Raw genomic sequence first — 22,025 nt, 5'->3', positions numbered from 1 at the left:
TGCTTTATTCACATTTTTATTTACAAGCTATGCAGCAGCTTTACAACATTCAGACTCGAAACACATCAGCAGACTCATAATCTGAATCTTTAAAATGAAGGTTTCAAGCAGGAAGTTACTTTCACAGACAACTAACTGTTGCCTGTGCCACTTCTTATTTATGCTATCTCTTTCTCCACATATTCCCCAATTTTTTTTCCTATATGGTTACAAGCAAGATTTGGTTTCAGCTAGAGATCTTGCCATAACCATTACGTTTGGCAGATAATTGCACAAATTCAGTGTAGACTGCAAAGGTGAAAAAGGAAAAAAAAAAAAAAATTACCCCCAAATTCCAAAATTGCTGTGCTTTAATTTGATCGAGTTATTTGATCTTCTTGATCAATGTCACTCTGTAAAAGGTTATACACTTCATTATAGAATACTTGAATTATTTGTATTTGTAAAAGGCAATCCTAAAATTCTATAGTGATTATAAATCAATTGGCAATTTATTCAAGAAATAGAAAGCTAGCCCTGGTATCCTAGCTAACTTCCTTTCAGTTAAGTTTCTGCTGTCTGGTGTTGTGCACTGAAGAAGACAGACCAGATTTTTCTTCACTTGTCCATTTACCATGAGCGGCTTGCTGCTTTCCAGTGACAGCTGTCCTTCTGTGATGGATTAAACATTTCCTGTAGCTTGAGTTTGTCAGTTGTTTTTCAAAGGCACCTGGCACAAAGTGTAAGGGTGTGGGTGTGTGAACTGCAAAGTCAGCAGAATTTAATGGATTGTGTCTTCCCCTCCCATTAACTGGATGAAAGATGTCCAGTATGTGCCTGGTGATGCTGAACTATTATGTTAATAGATAATATACCGCTAACATTATCTTTGAACTCTGATGCTGTTGTAATGAATAAGATACTTGCAAAACGTGCCAGACTATTTTCTCTAAAAAAAAAAAAAAAAGAAAAAATCTCTAAACAACCAGAATACTCATGTCACCTGCGGCTCCAATAATATGTCTTCACCTAGTTCTGACATAGGCATTAAAGTGTATTTATAAATAGACTTCCAATTCCTTGGCCTCTACCACAACTGTTGGTTGTAATTCTGATTAGGAAACTACAGAAAAATCCTGGTGTTATTAGTTTATCTATCCTTCAACTGAAGGTTGCAGCTCTAAGGTCTTAGTAATTAAGGATGCTTGGAAAGGAAGAGCACTTTCACAGTAAACAATGTCCACCACACCTTCTCAAATGTGTTGAAATAGCCTCTTTTCATCCTGACGCTGAGCAGCTTTGACTTGAGGAAAACTTTTTCAGAGAAAAGTAGCAGAATCTGATTCCCTTGATCTGTGTGTAGTTAAATTGTTCATAGTGAAATTATTTGCCTTGTCCAGAGAGAAAGAACTGACTACGAGTACCTCTGGAAAGAAGATATGTGTTGCAATTAATGCACTGGAGGATTTCAGTCACTGAGATATCTACTTGGGAAGGCAACATGGCAGGCTGCAGCAGTCCAGGAGACTCCTGGAGTCCTGAGGATAACTTCCTCATCCAGGTATTAGAAAAACCAACCAGAGGTGGAGCATTATTGGACCTGCTCAGTAATGCAGAGGAAATGATTAAAGAGGTTAAGATAGGAGTGGTCTGGGCTGTAGCAACTACACTGTGGTTGAGTTTCTGATCTGGAGGAATACAGGCCTTGCAAAGAGCAGAGCCAGGACCCTGAACTTCAGGGTACAAACTTCCCTCTGTATAAGGAATTTTTGAATGGGATTCCCTGGGGAACTGTCCTTAGGAACATAGGAACTGAACAGAGCTAGCAGCTATTTATGGACTCCTTTCTGAGAGCACAAGAGCTATCCAATCCCCAGCAGAAGAAATCAAGCAGAGACAGCAGGAAACTGACGTCCCTGAGAAAGGATATGCTGATTAAAATGAGGAGATAAGAAGGAAATGTACAGACAGTGGAAGTAGGGATGTGTGGCCTGGGAAGAAACAGGGATGCTGACTGGGCATGTGGAGATGGGATCAGGAATGCAAAGGCATAGACAGAAGTGAACTTGGTAAGGAGTGAGAAAAATAACAAGGGGTTAAAAGGGGTTCTACAGGTACATCTGTCAGAAGAGACAGGACAAGGAGACTGTACCCCACTGATAAATGAAAAGAGAGAATTGATTTCAACAGACACAGAGAAGGCTGAGGTACTCAATAAGGTCTTTGCCACAGTCTTCTCTGGCAGTCAGGTTTCCCATGTCTCTTGCATTCCTAAACCTCTTTGGAGGGGTCAGGGGAGCAAAATCCCTTGTGATATATGCAAAGACCAAGTTCAAGACTGCTTGATGAGACTGAATGTGTACAAGACTATGGGGCCCAATGACGTGCATTCAGGTTCTGAAAGAACTGGCTGATGTAATTACCAAGCCACTCTCCATCATATTTGAAAGGTCATGGATGTTGGGTGAAGTCCCTGGTGACTGGAAAAAGAGAAACATCACTCTCATTTTTAAGAAAGAAAGGAGGACTCGGGAAACTACACACTGATGAAGTGGACCTCAAATTTGTGCCTAGAAGATCATGGATCAAATTCTCGAAGCCGTGTTAAGGTACATGCAAGACATGGAGGTGATCTGAGAAAGCCAGCAGAGCTTCACCAAAGGCCTGACAAATCTGGTGGCCTTCTATAAGGGAGTGATATTTTCAGTAGACAAAGGAAGAGGGATTAAAGTCATCTATCTGAACATACGCAAGACCTTTGATATAGTCCCACATCATGTTTTCATCACTAAATTGGAAAGTTTTGAAGGGTAGACTATTCAGTGGATAAGGAATTCACTAGATGGTTACAGCCTGAGGGCTGTAGTGAATGGTTCTATCTCCAGGGGGAGGCTGGTGACAAGTGATGTCCCCCAAGAGTCAGCCCTGGGGCCAGTGCTCTTCAATATCCTTATCAATGATTTAGATAGGGATTGAGCGTACCCTCAGCAAGTTTCCTGGTGACACCAAGCTAAGTGGTGCAGCTGATGCAATCGGAAGGAGAGATGCTATCCAGAGAGACCTGGACAAACTTGAAAAGTGGAAGAACCTAATGAGATTCAAAAAGACCAAGTGCAAAATGTTGCACTTGGGTCACAGCAGTCTCAGATATGTGTACAGACCAGGAGTGCTGACTGAGAGCAGACCTGCAGAGAAGGACTTGGGAGTTCTGGTGGTTGAGAAGCTTGATGCGAGCCAGCATATGAAAGGCCAACAGTATTCTGGTGTGTTTCAAAAGAGGAGTGACCAGCAAGAGAAAGGAGGTAATTGTTCCCCCTTGCTCTGCCCTTCTAAGGCCCCATCTGTAATTCTGTATCCAGGTCTGGGGCTCTCAGCACATGAAAGACATGGAGCTGTTGGAGTGGGTCCAGAGGAGGGCCACAAAGATTACCAGAGGTTTGGAGCACCTCTCCTAAGAAGACAGGTTGAGAGTGTTGAGTTTGTTTAGCCTGGAGATGAGAAGGCTCCAAGGAAACCTCATTGTGGCCTTCCAGTACTGAAAAGGAGCTTATAAATAGAAGGGAGGCTGACTTTTTACAAGGTCTGATAGTGGTAGGAGAAGGGGGAATAAGTTTTAAACTAAAAGAGGGGAGATATAGTTTAGATGTTAGGTGGAAATTTTTCACTCAGTGGGTGATGAGGCAGTGGCAAAGCTGCCCTGAGAATTTGTGGATACCTCATCCCTGCAGGCATTCAAGGCCAGGTTGCATGAGGCCCTGGGCAGCCTGATCTGGTTGCAACCCTGCCCACAGCAGGGGGGTGGAACTTGGATGATCTTAAAGGCATCTTCCAATCCAAGCCATTCTATGATTCCATGATTGCCCAGAAAGATATTTTAGCCTAAAGCACCAAAACAGAGATCAAGACATATGGCAGATAAGATCTCCCTACTTCGAGTTCTTGTTTAGAAAATAGGACAAAGCCTTATATCCAGGAATTGTAAATTTCTGTCCTCTTATTACAGGTGTCGAGGATAACCAGACAGTAGCTCCATTTATTTATGCTGAGATCTGGCACCTGTCATTATTGACCATAATGGACCTTACTGTCACCACAAAACAGAAAAACTAGCCAAAACAATGTTGGTGTTAGAGGGAAGTCATAGCTGCCGCTTAGAGAAAAACCACCTCCTGTTGCTTTCACTCCCAGCTAGCAGGTATACTACGGCAATCTGGTTCTCATCCCAATCAGTTCCAGATCAGAGCGAAGATAAATAATTCCTGCCTGAGGGACTAAGCTGAGTTCTCCAGGGGACATTTGGTAAATAAGGAGTCTCTTGTGCAAATTTCTTCCTAGAGGGGACAGAGTTTCAGTTTAATTCAGCTTCTGTAATGCCAAGGCCAGTCAACTTCTGCATCTGAATGCTGAGATGATGACATTTTGTTGTACGCTACCCAGAAAGGTAAGGCAGGATCACGCTTTGTAGAGCAGAAGTCTGAAACATAGTGAGCCAGAATGATGTCCCCATGATGCTAGAGAGGGCATGTAGAAAATCAGGAGAAGGAATCTGAGACCCTAACCTCTGAGGTGTCTCTAAGGGAAGACATATCAGCATTCAGAATTTTACCAACTTTCTCACTGTTAACAGAAGTGAGATATAAAGATGGAGAAGTGAGCTGTAAAAGGTCAGGCAGTTTAACTTAGCAAACTTATTTCTATAAATGAACATCTGTAGATCCACAGCAATACAGTGCTTCTAGCTAACTTAGAAATTGTCCCACACATACTGAAGTTCACACCAGATTGCAATTACCTTGACTGCTGTAGCTGGAATATTGGCATTCAGACCCATACTAGCTGGTAGTCTTTGTTCAGACCTGTAAATGTGGATGTTCCACTTTTTCTGTTGTTATTCATCTAGCTAATGATAAACACTCCAGTGAGAAATAAGCAGAGAAAAAGGGCACGCTAAGTGACCAGGGAGCTAAGCTGTGTATCAGTGGTTGTACTGTCTGTCCTATAGATAGCTTATAAGAAATCCCTTTTCTCTTCACTGAAGACAGGAACACTACCAAAAAAATATTCTGCAAACCTGATTTTCTGTACTCAGTAGTGTGTATATGGCATATCTCATGCTGATTTCATCCTGACTCTGTGTAGCTTCTCCATTTCAGCAGCATAATTAGGAAAAATCAACTGTACCACCTAGGCTATGTTTGCAGTAAAAGCCTCCAGCTGCAGCCAACGGGAGAAATGTATGCATATACATGCAATTAATAGCTATGTATTTGCAGAATTATGACATCTCCAGAAAGCATTTTCAATGAAACACAGATGTGAGGTTCTCAATGGTAACTGAATGGAAGCATTATTCAGTTGGGGGATGTCTATCATGGATATCTAGGATTGTTCCACTTCAGAGGAAGCATTTCCAGATATCTGGAATGATACAATCTTAGCTAAGAATTTAATGTTTCTTAAATGTTGATACATTAATATTTTTCAGTAAGTGTATTTCAGCAGCTTACATCTCTTCGTTTATTTTGGAGAAGTTTTTCTAGAGGAAATAGTAAAATTATTATGTATTGTCACAACAATACAATATCAGACACTATTTATTTTGCTTTACACAGTTTACCAAATACCTAATAACATATCAGAATAGCAATTCTTACCACCGGTGTCTCAGTCTCATGTTCTATGAAATCTCATCTCCTGCTATAAAAAAAATCAGATGTGAGAGCATCCAACATATGGGGTCCAGCAGGAGAGAGACAGTAAATACTCAGCTGTCTGCCAAATACTGGTGGTTTCTCTACTCTTGAGAAGATACCACTGTCTCTGCCTCTTAGCTTGTCCATTATGGCTGGTCAGTAAAAAGGAGGTGAAAAACAGACTTCTTAAATGTTCAGTCTGAGAAGTCCAAAATGCTCTACTATACCAGGACACAGATTTGCTTTTCAAGACTATCTTGTACCAGTGCTAGCTGATACAAACATTATGCAATCCTGCAGGCAGTGGGAATAGACAGAGTGTGCTGCACTTTAGCTACATACCTTACCAGGTTGCAAAGGAGGCTTCTTGCCATCCGGAAATTTCTTCATGCTGGAGTAGTACAAAGGGACAAGCCCCTCAGTTCTCCACCAGAAATTCTGCTAACTGTTATTTAGGATTCACTCAAACCACAGCTCTGAGAAGTTATATTTTTCCGTCTGACTTTTCCAGCTGAAGAAATATACAGACAAGAGATAAGTACCACATAGCTGAGGCTTTTTTATCACCATCCATCATAATTAAAGAGAAGTCAAGTCATCATTGTGCCTGTGTAAATTCTTATGGCAGTTTCTCAAAGTCATTCATAACTGTTGTTTGTGTGGATTGTTCTATATAGATAGTGGAATTCTTGGTAGAAGGGAGAGGATGTTAAGTCTCATTTCTTGATCTAACTCCAGATTAGGTACTTAAATTTTGCCTGCATGATTTCTCTGCTGTGATTTTGGGTGAATATTTGCTCTTATTTTGTACCATGGTGTTCTGAACATATAAGGCATTGCATTGCTTCAATTTGGGGTGAATATTTGTTTCTAAGTTGCACTGTGGTATTTGGTCTCTTTAAGATATTACTGTGTTTCACAGCAGAGGTTTCTACTTTTTGGTCATATGGGATGAAAAGTGGCTTGCAAGCATAAGGAATAGTTAGTGATATATCCAAACTAACTGAGCAATTGTACAAAAGTATTCAAAGGTAAATTGGTAATATGCTCAGTGTTAGAAAGACTCCTAGACTTCTGCAGAGAGGTATTCTGACCACAAATCAATTATTTCCCTGAAGAAGGAGATGATGAACTTTTTTCATAGAGATAGATTTTGAGGTTGTGTTTTAATGAGTTTCCTTCAGTTAAGCTGCAGCTGAAGGATCCCTGAGATGGAGTTCTGGATCGGCCCATTGACTGTGGACTGTTGCCAGGCAAGGACTTTAGTGACTGTACTTTAAAAGGAAAATAGATGATTAACTTCCATCCACAAAGAACTGATTATATTAGTGTTACTCTCCTGCCTTGTCTTACTGAAGGTCAGAAATCCTTTTCCTAGGAAGGAATTCAGCTTCAGCTAGAATTGAATTGTTATGAATCTTGAGTCAGATTGCCTCTCCTAATGTGTGTCTCAGTGCCCATTTATGGAAGAATATTTCTTATGTGATCACAACAAATGCTTAGGTTGCAAAGAAGAGCATTTTCCTAGAAAGAGAGAAAATACATAATAAAACTCTCAAACACATGGAGAACAGAGGAACCTACGTTCCTTTAAGCCACTTAGGAACTTTAAAATCTGCAATTTAAGCTCAGAAATCATTTTAGAGCTCCTAAATATGTTAAGCACCATCTGTTTCTTTAATGATGCTATGTCTGACTCAGGAGATATGTGTTTATGAAAAGTAAAGAGGAAGGGGCTCTGGTATTTCGATACCATCATGAAAATGAGGTATTATTAAGGTATCCAGCAACTTTCCAAAATTTTGAACTACAGAAGAGACTTCAAGATAAAATAATGCTTATACACTACATGCTTTTAGAATAAATATCTTATTTGCTGGAGTTGCTCTTCTCACAGTACATGCCCAGGTACTAAAATAACAGTCTTCCTGCTTCATTTGCAGATGTTTGTAGTAGTGTTAAAACTAGATCAATGTTCACACCATTTCATAGATTCATAGATTCATAGATACATTAGGTTGGAAAGGACCTACAAGATCATCTAGTCCAACCATCCTCCTATCACTATCCCTACCCAACTACTAAATCAAATCCCTTAGCACCTCATCTAAATGCTTCTTGAACAGCGCTAGGGATGGTGCCTCAACCACCTCCCTAGGCAGGCCATTCCAGTGCCTGACCACTCTTTCAGAGAAAAAATGTTTCCTCAGGTCTAATCTAAATCTTCCCCGGTGCAACTTGTGGCCATTCCCTCTCGTCCTGTCATTATTTATCAGGGAGAAGAAGCCTACCCCCTCCTCACCACAACCGCCCTTTAATTTACAGTCTCAAATTATTTGAGTATTCAGTTGTGTAGTAGTCACATTTTAAAAGAGGTATTCAAGAATCAAGGAAAGAAAGTTAGTGAGAAAGCTTTAGAAAACATTTCAGCACATTAGAACACATTGGGCATTGGAAGGACTTTACTCAAAAGCATACAGCTACTACTCTTATTGTCTTGAACTATAAAGATTACTAGATCATTGCCAGGGAAAGTATTTGCCCACAGTTACCACATTCTTCTCTCCAGAGCATCCGTACCTGTACTACAGATGGGAAAAAACTGTTCTGACAACACAGTGAGGCAATGCTTAGCAAAAACTAGCAATATTGTCATGGGCAGGAAACATATGCACAGAGGTTAGAACAGAAGTTTAGAAGTCATCAGATGGACCCATGTGGTGGTGTTCTGGGTAAATTCCAGAAAGTGATAGTCCACAAATTCAGTCATACTAGCTATCAGCCTGCGTTAATCATTGCCTGTAAGGAAACAACTAGAAGAAACAAACAGTAATTGAAGAAAAGGTTACACAAGAAAGAGCATACAGAAACACTTGCTATGACTGTGTGTAAATCAACCACAGGCTCTGTTTACAAACCTTTCCATCTGCTCCTTTGCTTATTCATTTCTGCTTTCCCTCTCTGTCTTCTAACTTTCCTTCATCTTTCCAGATGCAGGACGCTATGGGCTATGAGTTACCATGGGTGTATTTTGTCAGTCTGGTCATCTTTGGATCCTTTTTCGTTCTAAATCTGGTACTTGGTGTGTTGAGCGGGTAAGCTGACAGTTTTGGTGTCCTTTTTCCAATGCTACAGGGCAAGACTCCATAATAAGGGTTCTTCCCTGTCACCAGGATTCTTTCAGAGGGATTAAAAATCTGAATCCAAGCAAACTTTCACATCAGCCTTCAAAAATATTGGCCAAATATTTAAATTTTGCAAATAACAATACAGGTAACAGAAGAGATGTGTTTCTTTGACTGAAATTTAATGTCAGGGCATCCAAAATCACTACTAAAGCCCTTCCATTAATTTCCAGAAAATTAATTATTGAAACTCTTACTGCTGGTGACTTGGGATCTCTTTGGCTGGAGCCTTGCAGTGCTCAGAAACTGAGCTTGTCTCACTAATTATCATTCCACTCTTCCAGGTCAATGATGCCATAGGAAGGGACTGGCCCTGGATCTATTTTGTTACACTAATCATCATAGGGTCATTTTTTGTACTTAACTTGGTTCTCGGTGTACTTAGCGGGTAAGCAGTACCAGGAAAATGTTTTATTACTGTTTATTTTTTTAAATTTGTATTTTTATTCCTACTCTGTTGTTAATAAAACAACGGGCAGTGCTGGGTTGATCTCTGGAAACTTATTGGAAGACCTGGGCTCTTTGCTGTGCAAATGGCAAAACATGGCCTTCCTAATGGCATGGAAAGAGTCTTTTTAAATAAACTAAAAAGCAATACAAGGCAACTCCGCCCGTAACATATTCCTCTACCTGAAACCTCTCCCTGTACTCTCTGGGAGGAGGACGACACTATGTTCCCCTGTTAAACTGCCTGTGGGTGTAACATGCCATTCACCACAGAGTAAGGGGATTATAGTAAAACCTCTGGAAGAGTCATTGGGACTGAAGGAGGAATGAGAGCATGAGACAAATCCCTTCACACTTGCGGGATGAGATTCCTGCCAAATTATGTCTTCTCACATGAGAAATTTTCACATTGCTTAATATCTCTAAAGCACAGTCTAATGGGAGACTTTTCCCTGGAGCGTGCCTTGCATACATTTCTTCTTTAATAAGCACATCTTCTCCATTGTGTGGCTTACAAGCCCAGCATTATTCAGGGAGAAAAGATCATTTCCCTCTGACCTTTTCTAAGGAGAAACAGAGAAGCAGGAGACTTTCTTCTAGCATTTAAATGTCCCTAAGACATCTAGCTGTATTTCAGTTCTGCATTATAGTTCTCACTGCAAAGCATCATTTTGATAGATTTGATTAAAACCATTTGATATTGTCCCCAGTAGTTAAAAATGTTATTGCTCCTGGGGAGGTAGTTAATTAGAGGAATGAAGCCAGCAAACATTCCTCTCTAGATTTTTTTCTTTTTAGGATCTCCCAGATTTAGGCTTCGAATTCCATATTTGGGAATGACTGGTTGCCTGCAGCCATCCCATGCAAAGGGAAAAAAATGATATGAGGACTTATATGCATCCTCTTCTTCACTGTTTCTAGCATTGTGCCTCCTTCAATGAGCTCTAAACGAATTTGGTCAGAGTCAGTACTTGTCTGAGCAGGCAGCCCTTAAGTCTCCTGTCTTCTGATCATAAGAGGGCCAAAATCTTCTCTGAGCAGAAGGGAAGACTCGATGCTTCATACAAGTTACGTTCTCAGTGTTTATGACAGTAGCAAAGGAAGGGTAGTAGTAGGACTAGAGAAGATTCTCCTTCGATCATCTTGGGAAGAGACAGGTAATAGCAAATCTACTGGAGGGATTATTATTGTCTTCATTACTCCATTGAAGGTTATGTGCAGCTAAGACAGCTGCTACAAATCGGAGAGTTTCCAAGTCATGAATGGAGAGGGAGAAAATCCCCAGTAATGAAGTGTCAGGCAATAGTCTGCATTTGGATTTCTGGAGAGTGATATTCTGGGTACAGTTGTAAAACATAAGCTCCTGGTTTCTCCACACGGATATTCTGATCAGCAGGTAAGCATCAGTAGTAAAGGAGGATGACCATCTAACTGTGGGTAAGCAGTCCATAGTATCAGAGATGCACTCAAGGACCACATAAGATGGTGGTTAAATACTATAAACTATCTGGTTGGATAAACAGTGCCTGTGAGCCCAGCCTGAGGACTGCGTATTGTTGAAGCAGTGCCGATTCAATTTACCAACACTTGGATTTGTGTTCATAATAGTGGAAAATTACATTTCCTCTCTCTTTCATTTTTCAACCTAAGAAAGTGTTTTGGGACCTGGATACTCCATCTCCTGAGATAATGCAGCTAGACCACCACAGCTAGTGGTGAGAGATGAAAACAGTCTGCAGGGAGAACTGAAATTAAAGATGAAGTTCACCTTGCTTATGCTGTGAGTCACTCTTCATGGCTGTGTTCACAGTATTATGACAGCTGCACTGTTTCTGCAATTTTCTTCTTTTTTCCCAACTGGAGAAAAGTAAAAAAAAACTTAAGTATTTGCATCCATGGAGGAAAAAAAAAAAGAAAGAAAGAAATGATGGCAGAAATGTTCTAAATTTTCTTTGGGCTAAATAAGCAGTTCTTAAACAATTAACTTTCTAAAGCAATTCTAAATTTTGCTGAGTCGCAAAGTGTCTTCACTTTGCAGGATCAGCTTTTTTTTTAATAAACTTGTTATTCGTCTGTTCTGTGTAGATGATCCACCTATCTGTTCTGTGTAGATACAAAGAAATATTCCTGAGCATCTTTATAGATCCATTCTGAGCATCTCTGATTTATTCCCATTTATGTATATCAGGAATGTCAACAAGATTGTTGTGTAGGTAGACTTAATCAGTGACAGATCGGCTCAGTTTTTTTAATCACTTCTGAATATGTAAGTGTAATTAATTGTACTCACAAAGACACTTTGATTGCACCTGCAAAATCAAATGCTGAGTTCTGTTCTGCGTGCAGATCTCATCTGTTATTTATTTTTTCTCAGTGTTTCATCCATTCACAATTCTTCTGGTGAATTTACTTATCACATGTTAAGTTACATAGTATGATAGATTATTTGTGTGCAGAACTATCATCCTTTTCCTGTCTTGACTGAGCATACATTAAAACTCTTGTATTACAAAAGAAATATCCAGTCAGCAGATCACCCAGTTGACCTCTTCAAGCCCATACAAAAGAGGTCCACGTCACTGCTGAGAGTAGTGAAACTACTGCTAGAAGTCTTCTCGGAGCAGAGACGTTCATTTCTGTGTCACTTGTTTCAGTTGATTAGCAATGGGAAAAAATGACAGTGTGGGCTCCACTTTCAGACCTTCGCGTAGAAGCATATAGATTCACATTTTATAGTTTGCTTATCAGTAATCCAAATACCAGGACATAGTCCAAACAAGAAGCTTCATAAAGCAAACACAGGGCCATAGAATAGCCATTTCTTCTGCTCTGAGAGAATCTTGGAAGCCCAGTTGACTTTTTCTGATTCTCTTCCCTCTAAAGAAGAGAACAGAGTGGATAGGAGGCTGTCTATGGTTGTAGCTCCTCCCAGGAGCAGCAGGAAGAGTAATTCCTGACCTTTCAGGACTCTTCCTAGTCTTCTGACCTCTCTTCCAGCCTTTTCCAATTCTTATCATACCTGTCACAGAATAACAGAATTGTAGGGGTTGTAAGGGACCTCCAGAGATCATTGAGTCCAACCCCCCTGCAGGCCATCAGCTCAAACCATGTCTGAAGCCTTATTCTGCACTAAGCAAGATGTTTGAACTGCTAGAATTCAGCTCTTCCACAGCACCTCTAAATGTGAGAATTCATGTTGAGATCAGATATAGATATAAATTATCCATATTTCATCAACAGGATAGACAAAAAAAAAATTTCTCCTGCACCTATACAGTCTACAGAGTTCGATGTTTATATTTATGACCATGACCCACTCTAACGTCAGACTGAAGATCTCTCCAGAATGCTCTGCTTTTTGGTATTTCCTTTGACCGACCTGTCTTAGAGTTTTCTGAGAGAAGTGAAAGAAAGTGAAGCAAACCAAATTCTCATAACACCAGTATTCACCAACTCCTGGACAGAAGTTGTCTCAATTCACTGAAAAAAGACAGATTACTTGGTAGTTCTGCTAGCCTCTGCTGACCTTATCCTGACATGATACTGTAATTTATTTATTTATTTGTTTGTTTGTTTGTTTATTTATTTATTTATTGAGAAGGCCGCCTCCAGGCTCAAGGTGGCACCTCTATCAGAAAGCTTAATGGCTTTTTGGAAGCTTGGCTTCCCTTCTGAAACTGCAAACAATGAACATCTATTGCCAACTGCGATGGTGGCAGAGGTACTATGCGCATCTGCCTGCAATAAGAGCTGGACTGAGGTCACCAATTCATTTTACTCAGAATAGTGTATGACCAAAGGGTAGTAATTCTTGATTGTGAACTACATTTGCCCAAGTACAGGCTGGCATTCCACACGGGAAGTGGTTGGAATTACTTCAGCAATTTCCTAAGCCACCTGTTCTCAGTAGTATAATGCTAACAGAGTGTAGAAATAGAGATAATTTAAATAAGTCGTCTTCTTTGGAGAATCATATGAGAATTGGAATACCATACCTTGTAGAAAGGAATGAGACAGGTAAATCTTTCAGACTGAGGGATCACAATATTTTCAGTTGTGCCATTAAAAAGCTAGTAACAAATCAACTTCTGTGCAGACAGTCAGCATACTAACATGCTGCTAAAATCTCACTTCGGTATCTCTTCTCCGAGCCCAAGTCCCACTTGAGACAGACAGTTCATGGGGCTGGCAAGACCCAAGCAGGCATGCAGCTGAGATCTATCTAGTATAAGTGACCTAATTCAGTGCACAGAAGAATCATTTACTGCAAGCTGGGTCATTTCATTATATTTTCCACACTTTGGTTTCTAAAACTGCCTCTTGCAAGTTGTATATATTTTAACATAAATAGATCTCAGTTGGAGTTCAGAGCACATTCCCTTTTAAAACTGCATCTATTTGTTAAAGATTCTAGAATACCAGTTTATGACCCAACTATTGGAATACTGGAATATGATTTTTCAAATGGGCTTAAACATAGCTTCATTCAGTGATTTTTTGGAAGAGTTAATTCATTAATTTGGATAAGGTACAATGCGAGACTCAGAAGAAATGTATTATTGAAGCAGCAAAATATAATTGTATTTATTTGATTTTTAAAAAAATATTTTCTACATTTTATATTATTGTTGTTGGAGTCATTCTTGCTATATTTGAGGTAGATTTTTCTGCCTCAAAGCTGTCTGGTCCTGGGGTTGGCTGCAATCTACCATCGGGCCTAAGAAGCCACTGATTTTCTTCCTCGTTTCCACCGTCTTTGTCAATGACCCAAGAGACATGAGGCAAGAAATGTGACAGGAGTGAGGATAACACCAGCTTCTTTTGTCACATTCTTTGGCTTTAAATGAAGATGTCTTACTCTCATTCTGATGCAGTGCTGGTGTCCTGCGCAGCTCATAACATAAAAACCACGATCCAAAGCCTGTGAAATGAATAGAAATCTTTCAGTGAGTTTTAACCAGACAGGAGGGAAGTACTATACTGGCACTACTGGAAACTAAGGACACTCCATGGGGCACTCATTAATTTTGGGGTAGGATTTTCACAATCCTAATATTACTTCACTTAAGTTGGTGGTAAGTTTCCTATTTGTTTTGGGGGAATGAGCCTAAAGACAGGCATTAGGCTTTTTTTTTTTTTTTAATTCTGCTTATTGCTGGCAATCAACAGCAAGGCTAATGGAGAATCCATTTGAATTAATGTCTTTTCCTCTCATTTCCAGACACAGTGGGCTGTATATGCCTTATATAGTCATATGCTTCAGCAGATATAATGCTTACTGTTCAAGTACTCTTGGTCCAGCGCTTTTTACAATCATTAAGCTTACTGTTTAAAATACAGGCATTAAAACCTGGCTTAAAACCACAGGAGAGGCTTTCATTGGAGGTAGATTGCACTTTTAGAAAAAAGAATAGGACAGTATAGATGTCTCTGACAGACAAGAAGAAATAAATGGCACCACAGACAAAAAGAAGGCAAAGCAAACATCCTGGATCACAGCTAAGCAAGAGCAACATTAAATTCTTGTTCCTCTGCTCTCCCTTTTAAGCCCTTACTCCCAATAGTAGTCTTCAATCAAGCAATCAGATGCCTACTGTTTTGCTTTCTAGCAGAGTCTAATACTGCTTATGTTTGTCTACCCAACTTGAGATTTTAGAAATAAGTTTCATTTCAGAGAATAGGCCTGAATATCAAATGCCTGCAATAAAACATTGAAATGTAAATTTTCAAATACGTTGTCCACTACTGTGGGTGAAATTCCTCATAATTAACTGTGTACAGAACTGTGAGTATCATTACTTACACTTACAACTAGTGCCATTTGTTTGTGATTGTACCTGTAATCTTATGGACAGATTGAGATCTGGCTGAAAATTAGAGCCACTGTTTCACTCTCCAGATGTCAGATTATTGTCAAACAGTTCATCATTGTATTGAGCTGACTATTCACATAGGTGTTCATGTGATAAGTGTTGGAGAATATCAAGTGGTAAAGAATGTTAGAAGGTATAAGATACTGTACATAAACATTACATGTGAGTTTTATTTGAATTATCAAATGTTGAGAATGTAAGGATTAAAAAAGGTAACTATGTTCTCCTATGCACTGGTAAAAATGCACTCGATCCAATTGTTTTACAAATGTATGTAGCAAAGATACTCCTTTCACGTCTGTCATGAAAGAATAGAGAAGGCTGGGTGTAATGCATAGGGTGTGGATACTTTCTAATGGCAATCAGTCTAACTCCTTGTTTTTCAATCTCTTCCTCTCCCTTCACCCACATCCTGTTCCTCCCTCTTGCTAGGGAATTTTCCAAGGAAAGAGAGAAGGCTAAGGCTCGAGGAGATTTCCAGAAATTACGGGAAAAGCAACAGCTAGAGGAGGATTTGAAGGGATATTTAGACTGGATAACTCAAGCAGAAGATATTGACCCAGAAAATGAAGATGAAGGCATGGATGAGGAGAAGCCTCGAAACAGTAAGCAATTTTCTTCTGTCTGTCTTTCTCTGCTTATAACAAGAGAGCCTGTGCCCACCTGCTCCAGTGCTGAGATTGCCTATAGGGCAGAACAAGTTCTTCCTGAGGCTCTCACCATGATTACATGTGATCCAAGTGAAATACCTGTTGGAATATGTGGGAGGGAGAATATGTGTATAATAACTGATATTGTGCAGATCCCTGGTTTCTTATCTATAGTACTGACATTAGAACCTAATATTAAACAGAAAAAGTTAAATACTTGCTGTTAGGAGTTTGCTACTGGGATAAGTTTTAAAATATACATCTGTCTCCTGTTCATTTATTTAATTGCAGTTCAGTGTTGCAAGCTGTTGACACATGGTTAATTACTTTGAAAGCAAGGGTTTTTAGGCAAAGCAATGCTACAGTATGGGAGAAGGGCCAAATCAACCCTGTTGTACACTAAGTGGGCCATCTGTGGCTCCGTTGAAATCAGTGGAATTGCATTTGCTTCTGCCAGGCTGGAATTAAGCTTTCTGACATTTCTTGCAAGGGAATTACCTCTTTTTCTTCTGTTTTGGAGCTGAGAATATGTTCGTACTAAGTGAGAATTCACCAATTATCTCTTCTTATTGGAAATCCTGAAGAATGATGGTTTTGAGGAAAGCAAAGATTCCTTACATTTAACTACCTTCACTCTGTCTTCTTACTCCACCTTATCTTTTACTAGTATCTGAATCTCTTCAGGAACATCTAGCAGTTATCTTCATAGGTCACATACTTGGGAGATTACAGAGTTTGAACTTGTAGACAGTTATGCACCTAATGGAGATGGGCACTAAGCTTTCCTTACTTAAGTCTGCATCATCCCAGTTTGATTTTGGAAGAGAAGACATGAAGCACTTCCCTATAGATCTCTTACTGCCAGAATTCATGGGGTGATCTGATCAAAACCATATATCAAGTCATACCCATGATAGCTAAGTGTCTGGATTTGAGGGATTCTTCAGGGAAACTTGCTCAGGCTTCAACAGGTCAGGTTACTTTTATGTTGGTGCCTTAATAGGGGTTACAGCTTACTTTCATCATTTAGCCTCAGTAATCACTCAGTAATTAATTCATTAATCATGGCCAAAATTTGTTCTTCTGTGGAATACAGCATATGGAAGATCATGTCCCATTTAATTTCTTTCTAGACAGTTCAATATTAAGGAAAAAACACCACTGTAATGGATATTTTGCTTGATATATTTACATTGCATTGGAGTAGGGAAGCCAGTTGTCACAATGCTGGGTCACTGAAGTCACCAGGAGGCTTTCCCATTACTTCAATGGGAAGTTCCTCCTGTAGGCATGCCATGACAAAGAAAATTGTAGCCACAGTGCTAGGTACTGTAATGAGAAACTGCCAGGGCTACTTTCTAGTTTGAACTTTTTCCTTTTTAATGAATATAAAAATAATTCTGCTTTGGTTAAAGTGTTTTGGGATAGGATAGATGTAGATTAATTGCATTCATTGCAACGTGGTGAGGTCAGTCCAAATTTGAGCTAACAAACTCCTTTTCTGGGTAGTGATGTTAAGAACTGGAAGATTATGTATCTCCAGCTTGCTTTCAGTTCTTTTTCAAATTAATAAACTGAGTTTTGTAAAAAAAGGGCTTACAAAATCAGTCATATTACATCTGACAAGTTCTCAAGAGCTTCTCACAGTTGACTGCTAATGATAGAATTATGCACTATTAACAAACTGACTTGTTACCCGTTTCTTGTCCAAACTTTATGCAGTATTTTCAATGCCATTAGCTCTAAGTGTCAAGTGTAAGGACAGCAGTGACAGTGGTGGTAATAAAAAGAGATGGGGTCTCCAGTTTGATGCAAGCATGAAGCTCTTTTATTCTTTAATCTGTTACAAACTATTGCAGTCTATTACAATCCAATACATTCTCTTATGATCTATTTTTATCCTCTAACAATTATAATCACAATTATTTTTAACAGTACGCACGGCTAAGCTTATATACCTTTTTCAGCTATAGCTACACAATAGTATTCATGTAATTAGGCTATACTGTTTAATTTGTAACTAAGTAACATTGTTTGATTAATGTCTCGTTCCAGAAAAACAAGGTACATACAGTATACATTATGCCAAACACTCTCTTATTCTTTCTTCAGGATCCTGCTTTCTGTTGCCAAGGCCTGTGGCCTACAATGGATAATAAATCTATGTCAGTTATTACAAGCTGAGCAGTACTTCCAGTCCTGCTCTCTAACTGTATCTCCGTACAGCAGTGTTAACCAGTCCCTACTACATGGCATATCTTTCTCTTTGACTTATTCAGTTTTTACTGCATGACAGACCAGGTTGGGAACAGGTGTCTGCAGTGCCTAGTGGTATATGGTAGACTTGCACCTTTGTTGATAGGAAATGCTCAGAATGCGAAGAAAAGCTGTGAACTGATGTTGGCCATATATGAGGTACAAGTAATACTAAGAAAAGTCTCTGAACAAGAGAATAGCAGAGGCTATTCTAATTCTCAGACTGATCATTAAGAAACATTGGTTTACTATGAGAGTAGTAAGATTCTGGAACAGGCTTCCTTGAAAGGTGATAGATGCCTTGCGTCTGCCACGTTCAAGAGCATTTGTACAGTGCCCTCGGTAACAAGCCTTATAGGTTCATAGGTTCATAGGTTCATAGGTTCATTAGGTTGGAAAGGACCTACAAGATCATCTAGTCCAACCATCCTCCTATCACCATCCCTACCCACTGAACTACTAAATCAAATCCCTTAGCACCTCATCTAAACGCATCTTGAACAGCGCTAGCGATGGTGCCTCAACCACCTCCCTAGGCAGGCCATTCCAGTGCCTGGCCACTCTTTCAGAGAAAAAATGTTTCCTCAGGTCTAATCTAAATCTTCCCGGGCGCAACTTGTAGCCATTCCCTCTCGTCCTGTCATTATTTATCAGGGAGAAGAGGCCCACCCCCTCCTCACCACAACCTCCCTTCAGGAAGTGGTAGAGTGCAATAAGGTCTCCTCTGAGCCTCCTCTTCTCCAGACTAAACAATCCCAGCTCCCTCAGCCGCTCCTCATAAGACTTGTGCTCCAGACCCCTCACCAGTTTTGTTGCCCTTCTCTGAACACGCTCCAGGGCCTCAATGTCCTTCTTGTAGTGAGGGGCCCAAAACTGAACACAGTACTTGAGGTGCAGCCACACCAGAACTGAGTACAGGGGGATGATCACCTCCCTGCTCCTGCTGGCTACACTATTTCTAATACAGGCAGTTGGACTCAGTCTATACTATTCTGTACTGTTCAGTGCTGAACCTTGGCCTCCTTCCCGACAGGCTTTTTCAACTGTGGAAGTTATAGGTCTTTGTGATGCCTTCCTCTGATGTAGAAGCCAATCACCACTGAATATGGAGCAACACCAGCTTTTCAATTTCCAGCCCCGGTCCTCAAGCCAATAGGAATACCTGGTTGCTTCTCCCCACCATCAGAGTTGAGGAGTTTGTATTTCAATCATTTGTATTTCATAAATCACCTTCATTTTTCTCTTCTTGTAGGTTTTTTGTATATATTTTTGTACAATTACAGGTACCATATTGTTTAAGCTCTATTGTATTTCCTGATATTTCTGAATTTCAATCTTTATTCACATGACAAACACTACTCCATTCTCAAAGCCAAATAGACATCCTCTCCTAAGGTCATATTCACTTCATTTGTTGACATGCTTGACTGTCATGCGCCATCCACCCCACAGAAGGAAGAAACTCCTGGTATACTTACTGTACCTACCTATGTGGTTCTACATCTTACATACCCTATTGCATACAAACATACCTTATGCAGAATCATCTCAATCCATCTGAGTGCTGGAAACCAGTATCTACCTGGAACATGGTGGTAGAGGGCAGCTGTGAAAAGGCCCGTCTTTTCTCCTTATGCTGAGTCACATTCCAGCTGTACTGCCCATGGAGCTTGAAAAGAGTTTGAAGGAACAACTGTGCAACAAATCAAACAGGCAAATAGAGACCCTTTCCGTAATGGCTTCAGATCAAGATATTGCCATAGAAAAAGCATTGTGAGTAAGTGATGGGGTGTTGGTTGCTGGTGTCTGTGTGCATGTGTTTTCTACTGTGCTGATTGTTTTGGCTTTCATGCCAGCAGTCAGTCACCAGTACGGTTAGACTAGTGCATGGTATTAATTCTCTTCCAAACAAGACCTACAGAACAAGCTTGAACTATAAGGGACAAATGACACAGCAGTTCAGACACGGTTATAAATACCCTTGGGAATCCCTTTGGTTTATTTCCCTTGGCACATTTGAAACCCAGCTAACTAAATGTGCTGAACTTCATTTTGCAGTGCTGAGGCTCTAGTGTCTTCCTTGTCTTCTTGTGTTTAGTTCTTGCTGAAAGAGCTCACATGCCTCACATGTAGCTTCACTGGAGTGTTAGTTAACAATGTTGACTTTTAAGGAGGTATCAGCCCTGAACCTTTTAAATAACGTTTCAGTGAAGTGCACAAAGCAGTTCAGAACTCCTAAAAATGATGTTTTCTTTGAATATACTTTTCTTTCAACTAGAATCATCAAATGGCTTGGATTGGAAGGGACTGTAATGAGGCTCCAACCACGAAGCTCCAACCTTCTGCTGTGAGCACAGCTGCCACCCAGCAGCTCAGGCTGCCCAGGGCCCCATCCAACCTGGCTTTGAACGCCTCCAGGAATTGGACATCCACGGCTTCTCTGGGCAGCCTGTGCCAGGGCCCCAGTGCTCTCTCAGTAAAGAATTTCCACCTAATAACTTACCTAAATCTCCTCTCTTTTAATTTAAAACCCATTCCCCCTTCTCTTACCACCATCAGACTGTAATTTTTTATAACCCTCCATTAAATACTGGAACGCCACAATGAGTTATCCCCAAAGCCTTCTCTTCTCCTGACTGAACAATCCTTCACTTTGCTTTAAATTATATAATATTAGTTGTCTTTGCTTTAAATTATATTACGCTGAATCTTAGGAGATTTAGGTTCCGGACAGTGACTCGCATAATATTTTAAAGAAGTCATGCTAGTTTTTAATTCCTCAATTTCGCCTTGGAAAACAACCAGGTTTGGGGTGTGTTTTTTTTGTTGTTGTTGTTGTTTTTAAATAAAAATATACTTATTAAAGTAGAATCTCAGCTAATGTAAATCTGCAACTCTGATATTCAGCAGTTTACACCATCTGTGCTCTTGCCCAGGTACTCTACCTAAACTGAATCATCTCAAACACTGGGAACATATGTTTCCAATCTCTTCTCTGTCCTTGGCTGCAGAGGCCAGTTTTCCTGTCTTCTTACCCTGAAAAGAGAATTTCCAGGCTGTCTGCCTGGGAACTGCCTCGTGTAAAACAGACAATAAGACAGAGAGGAGAAGAGAAACTCACTTGCATCCCCTTTGTTTTGACCGATCTTGTCAGTCTTTTGGGCACCATAAGTCACATTTTGTATATTCTGGTGCTTTCCCAAAGATATCAAACCTTGTCCAAAGTCTCACTGGGCATATACAGCCCTTAATGAAATGGTCAAATTCAAGCACTACAGCAAGGGCCCCAGTAGAAGAGAATGTGAGAAAAGCAGCCAGAGTTAGACAATCTGTGCAGCCTTGAGTTGATGTTCTCCATAGCACAGGTCTTAGCATTCTTCTGAGGCAGTTCTATACATCTCGTCTCCCATTCACTGGGAGGCAATCACAAAGCAGTCTGAATTCATCCTCTGTGTTTTGGGAAGTGTATGTTTAAAGCCATTCTTTTTACTTGTCATTTGAAAACATGTTTTTTTCATTTTTGGAAGGTATGAGGTGGGAAATGTGGAAGGCTTCTAAGGGCTATTTGTGTTGATGGTTTTCTTCTATGTTCTTTCCCTGATGGACCTCTTGCAAGGGAAAAAAGAAAACAACCTTAATTTGACAGAGTAGAGAAACATATGTCATGGCACAAAGCACATACTGAATTTCAAAATTACATGATAATGAAGAGAATCATCCCTCCTAACTGGGAATTTGCCCTTTTTTTTTTCTTCCTGAGAGTGGTCCGCCATCCGTCTGTCATTGCAGCCAGGAGCAGGAAACCTCAGTCCAGCCCAGATTCTCCTTCTATTGAAGTTAACTGGCAAAATTTACACTGACTGCACTGGGGTCAGTAAAAAGCTGTGAATGGGCAAAGGGAAATAATTCAATGCTTCCAACTACTCAGATTTTGCCCTCCCT

General features: G+C 40.1%; 1 protein-coding gene across 1 annotated transcript in view; it reads left to right on the top strand.

Annotated features, from left to right (window-relative positions):
* CACNA1C (calcium voltage-gated channel subunit alpha1 C) overlaps positions 1-22,025 on the top strand; it is a 463,683-nt gene that overhangs the window by 304,477 nt on the left and 137,181 nt on the right. Inside the window, exons 8-9 of the mRNA XM_065742562.1 lie at positions 9,142-9,245; positions 15,610-15,782. Coding sequence (XP_065598634.1) covers positions 9,142-9,245; positions 15,610-15,782 — 277 coding nt within the window. The remainder of the gene's footprint in view (positions 1-9,141; positions 9,246-15,609; positions 15,783-22,025) is intronic.

Source organism: Cyrtonyx montezumae, unplaced genomic scaffold, assembly GCF_038088225.1.
Source record: "Cyrtonyx montezumae isolate F1298 unplaced genomic scaffold, pur_monq_1.0 scaffold_3, whole genome shotgun sequence".
Classification (NCBI taxonomy): Eukaryota; Metazoa; Chordata; class Aves; order Galliformes; family Odontophoridae; genus Cyrtonyx; species Cyrtonyx montezumae.
Note: the sequence above shows the minus strand (reverse complement) of the source record. Positions and strands in the feature narration are given on the sequence as shown.